Source organism: Schistocerca piceifrons, chromosome 10, assembly GCF_021461385.2.
Source record: "Schistocerca piceifrons isolate TAMUIC-IGC-003096 chromosome 10, iqSchPice1.1, whole genome shotgun sequence".
Taxonomy (NCBI): Eukaryota; Metazoa; Arthropoda; class Insecta; order Orthoptera; family Acrididae; genus Schistocerca; species Schistocerca piceifrons.
Window position 1 is genome coordinate 46420753 of NC_060147.1, and position 6000 is coordinate 46426752.

Here is a 6000-nt window from a genome sequence, read left to right on the forward strand (position 1 = left end):
CTGCGAACTTTGTAAACTCTGTTCTGTATGTCATCTTATTTTAGCTGTCTGTGTACCACATTCTCTAATGCGGAATTAGGAAATGAACCTAGCAAAACTGCTAACCTTTTTGTGGTACATGGGACACATACGTCCCACTGAAGCAGTACCCACTTTTGGGCGTTGGGTCGTGTACATCTCATACCTGACTGGAGCTAGCGTGTAGCGAGAAGCTTTCGGAACTTGGAGAAAAATGCTACGGCCCATGGGATGGATATAAAGAAGACTGTGAGGGATCAAATGGGTCGTCTTGTGTTTATAGTGCCTCTGTTTCACGAAAATCAGATCAAATCACCATCTTCTCCATTCCAAGAACGTGTGAAATAACTAATTGTGCTTTCTCGTAAACCATAGGCATTGTTTTGAAACATAACTGCACACCTCAGTACTTCTGCTGGTTTGTACATAATGTCTATGTTGTTTCTATGTACACTCTCCAGAAAACTTCTTGGAATATAGAAAACAACGGTATATGGTATGTCAAAGACATCTTCAAGTGTTGCAAATTTGTGTCCAATACTTCATGTTTTAGATTGTCAGGAGAATGATGTGTTTTGGAACTGATTTGTTACAATTTTCTCCATATTTCTTAACCTGAGAAAATCATTCTAAAATTAAAAATTTAACTCTGAAAATCCTAGATTCAGTGAAAACATGGATCCATTTAATTTCATGGGATACATATCCCTCTTCACCGATTTCCTAAATCGGTCACCTTAAATTTTCTTGGTAGTGAAAGTGTATTATTTATTGTGTAAGGTACACATGCAGTGCTGTGAGGAGATCCGTTATGGCGAACACACTTTCTTACACACTCGCACAGTAGACACTTTTCACAGTTCCAGCATGACCAGTTTGAACAATCTCATGCTGCCATCATCAGATCTAAGGGGAAACCATAATAAGGGGGGGGGGAGGCTACAATTCATATCGCTGATTATACAAAATATTCGAACTATCATGTTGGTTATAAAACTCGTTATAAAATTGTCATGTCACATGAAATGAAGTCAAAGCATAAAAGGCACTCCCCATATATAGATATCTTGACAGAAATTAAGTTGATAAAATGTACACACAAAAAGCACAAAGAAAAGAGACAGTTTTTGACCTTTTTTTTTTAAACACACGCAAAATAAATGTTAACCATGAAAAGTTTAATATAATAGTGGAACTATCATAACATATAGATAGAAAGATCTTAGGTGGGAGCAGTATCAGTAAATGATAGTTCTGGTTGATAGCATGTTGTAAACAGAAATATAAAAAGATAATTACGTTACCTCTGGATGTTGGTGAAGCAGTTGCCGGAACTGGTGAGACCATCTGAGTTGTGATCGGAGGTGATGGAGACTTCTTTGTCCCATCTGTAGGAGGCGGTGACGGCATCTTTTTGTCCACTGGTGGTGGCGATTTGGCTGTGTCTGGCGACACCTTACCCTTCTTGGGTGTGGCAGATCTGGCCTCTGCCAGTGGTGTGGGGGGCTTCTTAGTGTCTACAGGGCTCGACTGTTTCATCTCCGTTGGAGAAGTTCCAGCCTTATCGAGTTTTTCAGTCTCTGCTTGCAGCTCTTTCTCTCCAACCTCTTTGGCTTCGGGCGAAGAAGGCTTTGGAGACGCAGATTTCGGGCTCGGTGTCTTCATCGTCGGAGACTTGCCCGGGGGTGGCAGTGGGGATTTGGCAGCCGTGGGCGTCGGTGACTTGGGCGACGTCGGCGACGGAGACTTCGACTTACCGTCCAGGACTGTCGGCGACGGTGTGGGCTCCTTCAAAAGGGCAGCCGACTGTGGTCGCGAGTCCACGGCCCCGTTCACCGAGTCAATCGACTGCAGGAGCTCGCGTTCGCGCTCTGGGAGGTCCTCTATGCTGGACGCCGCCACTGGCGAGGTGAGCTTCCTGATGTCTGGGGAGACAGGTGGCTTTCCAACATCTGGAGAAGAAGAGGCTGGAGGAGGGGAGGTCTCTTGCAGGTCCGGAGACGGACTCTTCGATTTTGCCTTTGTCGTGTCATCTTTCTGAGGTGTCTCGTCTGTCAGTAACGGAGGCTTAGTTGCAGTAACGTTAGTGGCAGATTCACTCTTTGCCGGGCAAGTTGCCAGAGAAACCCGGGACGCTGGAGTCGTCTCTGGGCTGTCCGTCGCCGCAGTTGGTGCTGGTCGAGATGGTGGTCTGGCGGCGACTGGTTCTGGAGACCCGCTGGCTGCAACTCCTGCTGTGGGACTTGAAAAAAGTTGCTCCTTCGGGCCGTCCTCGTGCACCTTCTTCTCGCCCCCTTCCTCTTCCCGAGTGGCCTTGACGTCTACTGTGGTCGCTGGCGAAGGAGGTGGAGTCGTCGGGGACTTCCTGTCCTTCAGCTTCGCATCGATACGACCGTCCTGCAGCACCTCCTGCCGCTCTTCCTCCGTCGCTTCTGCTGCCGTGTCGTCCTCCCGTGTCGGTGCTGTACCAGCAGGTGTTGAAACTGCTGTGGTAGCTGGAAGTGCAGCTGATTTGGCTGACAGTGGTCGTGGAGTCGGTGATGCAGGAATGTCCGCTTCTTCTGGTCGTCTCTTGGCTTCTTCGGGTGAACGAGCGGCGTCTCGTTCTGGAGGCTCTCGCTGCAAACTGCCCATGCCTCGCGTTGGAGGAGCTCCATTCGAAATCTGTCTCTCCGGGATCTCGTCCATTTTCCCCGTTGCCGCCGCCGTCTGAGGAGCTTCCTCTTTCTTCGTTTCCGGAGAATGGGGCTCCATCTTCTGATCTGTTGCAGTGGGTACTGGAACTCCTGGTTTCTCTGTGTCCTTGCTGACTGGAGATACCTTCCCAGAACTGCTTCCTGACCTCATCGAGAGCGGCCCTGGTGAAGCTCTTTGCTCCTCCCTGCTCCCACTTGGAGGAGTGGGGGACATCTTGCCACCAAGCGCCGCCGAGGTCTCGATGTCCCCCGGCCCAGTGCCATTCCCTCTTGATAAGTTTTCACTTGCTGAGACTCGTGTAGCTCCTGTAGGATCAGGTGAATCTCTGTGTGATGGAGGCACTGGTGATTCCTTGTCTGCTGGGGGTTGTGGTGTCTGCTTGCCTGCTGAAGGTGAAGGTGAAACCTTTCCTACCGAAGGTAGGGGCGAGTCCTTGTCTGGTGGAGGTATAGGGGATTCCTTACCTGGTGGAGGTAAGGGCGAATCCTTGCCTGGTTGAGGTAAGGGCGAATCCTTTCCTGCTGGAGGTAAGGGTGAATCCTTTCCTGCTGGAGGTAAGGGTGAATCCTTTCCTGCTGGAGGTAAGGGTGAATCCTTTCCTGCTGGAGGTAAGGGTGAACCATTGCCTGATGAAGGTAAGGGCGAATCCTTGCCTGACGGAGGTAAGGGCGAATCCTTGGTTGCTGGAAGTAAGGGCGATTTCTTGCCTGACAGGGGAACAGGGGATTCCTTGCCTGGTAGCGGTAAAGGCGATTCTTTGCCTGATGGAGGTAAGGGCGACTCCTTACCCACCAGAGGTAAGGACGATTCCTTGTCCAATGCAGATAAGGGTGAATCCTTGCCCGCTGGAGGTAAGGGTGAATCCTTGCCTGCTAGAGGTAAAGGTGATTCCTTGCCTGCTGGAGGTAAAGGGGATTCCTTGCCTGCTGGAGGTAATGGTGATTCCTTACCCACTGCTGGAGGTAAGGGTGATTGCTTGCCCACTGGAGGTACAGGCGATTCCTTACCCAGTGGGGGTTCAGGGGATTCTTTTCCTACAGGAGGCACAGGCGACTCTTTTCCCACTGTAGATGCAGTCAACTCCTTGCTCATTGGTGGAACAGGAGAGGCCTTCCCCACGGGAGGTACAGGTGACTCCTTTCCTACTTTACCTTCAGGCGAATCTTTGCGCACCGGAGGTGTTGGCGAGTCCTTGACAACTGCGAGCACTGGTGAGTCTTTGCCAGAATCTGGAGGAGGCGTCTGCGTACTTACTGGGGGAAGATGTGATTCTTTGTCCTCTGAAGATACCACTGATTCCTTGCCTACTGTTGCCACTGCAGACTCCTTCGGCACTTGAGATATTGGAGATTCTTTTCCACCCAGGCCACCTGGAGTCCCCTTCTTACTTTGACCTGCTGGAGACTCCTTTCCCATAGCGCTAGCTGGACGATCCTCCGCCTTTTTGTTTCCAGCAACGATAACATCCTTATCATCATCATCTTCAGATGCCTCTCCAGCCCCATCATATTGACCATTCACATGGTTGTGTGGAGCCTGCATGACCACTACATCTTTGTCGTCATCGTGTTCGAGACTGGATGCAGGACGCTGAAAAAGAGACTCAGCAATTTCACCATTGACCAGTACATCTTTAGATTTGAAAGACTCATCTGCAGGAAGTTTCTGACTGGCAGCTGGTTTAGCAGCAATATCCTTGCTAGACTGCTCCGCTTCAGCTTTTACTCCTGATGATACAGAACTTTCCTTCTCACTAGAGCCACCAGACGTTTGCAGAACTGCTGCTTGCGCTTGCTGCTGCTGTGTTGTGGCTCCATTATTGGCTTGAGATACTACTGGCTGCTGGTCTGGCTTTTTCTGATCATCTTTCACTAATGTAGCTTGTCCATTTTGGACAGTCTTGGCTGGAGAGCTGGACTGTTGTTGACCATCGCCCTCTGGCTGGCTGGCTACCCTCGGGGGCACTGGAGATGACGACGGTGCCATTCCGGCCCCAGTACCACTGGGTGTCGCTTCCCGTTCTGGAGGCTGGGGATGTTGTGCCTGCGACTGTTGCTGCTGTTGCTGCTGCTGCTGCTGCTGCTGCTGCTGGTCCATTGCTCGGCTCTGAGAGTGCTCCCTCGCTCGTTTGATGAAACCAAAGACTGACGACTGCCGCTTGAGCCCCGGTCCCTGGCTCGCAGACCCTGGGTTCTGCTGCTGAGCCTGGGTACCACTGACGACTGCTATGGACCTCCTCCTGTCCTCCTCAGGCTGGGAGCCAGCTGCAGAGGGAGGTGGCGCGGTGCCACTGACGCTGAAGCTCCTGTGTTTGCCGAGACCACTCTGGTTGTGCTGGAGTCTGGAGTGCTCTCCGCCCATTACACCATTCACCAGGGGTGGCGCAGCATTCTGCGGCGCAGGAACATCCCTCGCAGGCTGTAGGGCCGGTTGTTGGGGACTGGTGATCTGCTGTTGTTGCTGGGTTGCTTGTGGCTGTTGATGGTACACCTGCTGCTGCTGGGCAAACTGTAGTTTTCCAGGCTGTTGCTGAATCACTTGTCGATAAACGACCTGTTGAAGTCTCTGGAGAGGACGTGGTTGTGTGGGAGTAGTGACTGTTAGCCTCTGTTGTGGCTGCTGCTGCTGCTGCTGTTGTTGTTGTTGTTGTTGTGGTGGTGGTGGAATGTACCGAATCTGTTGTTGCAGTTGCTGCTGCTGTGGTTGTAAACCTAATGGTCGTGTCTGATAGTTTGATGGAGGGTGGGCAAGATTCTGTTGTAGTTGTTGCTGCTGCTGAACTTGTGGTGTTTGTGACTGGTGCAACTGAGGCTGATGGTACTGTTGTGGTTGGTACTGTTGCTGTTGTAACTGACCCTGCTGATGTGGCTGTTTGTTTTGTTGTGGTGGTTGCACCAATTGCTGGTATTTTTGTTGTGGTTGTTGCTGCTGATACTGTTGTGTTGGTTGTTGTTGTTGCTGATGTGAAACTTGCTGTTGTTGAGGGTAGTGGTACTGCTGTTGTGGTTGTTGTTGCTGGTACTGTGGTTGTTGTTGTTGTTGTTGCTGCTGCTGGGGCAGAAGCAGTGGCCTGCTGTCGATTCTCCTGAGCAGCGGCTGCTGCTGCGGCCTGGGGCTTGCCGGTTGTTGCTGGGGTGGGGCTACGTATCGGGGCGCCTGCCCCGGCGCTGCCTGACTCTGGTACTGTTGTTGTCCCTGGTACTGCTGGGGCCGCGCTGACTGGTAGCCCTGGCCCTGCTGCTGCTGCTGCTGGGAGACGACGATGCGCCGCACCTGCTGGACGCC

General features: G+C 51.5%; 1 protein-coding gene across 2 annotated transcripts in view; it reads right to left on the reverse strand.

Moving 5' to 3' along the window:
* The window catches only part of LOC124719124 (nascent polypeptide-associated complex subunit alpha, muscle-specific form-like), a 219435-nt gene extending 214618 nt beyond the window's left edge, over positions 1–4817 (reverse strand). For both annotated transcript variants that reach the window (XM_047244819.1, XM_047244820.1), the window contains exon 1: positions 1323–4817. In XM_047244819.1, the coding sequence (XP_047100775.1) occupies positions 1323–4812 (3490 nt within the window). In that variant the 5' untranslated portion in view covers positions 4813–4817. The remainder of the gene's footprint in view (positions 1–1322) is intronic.
* Positions 4818–6000: the final 1183 nt, after the last annotated feature.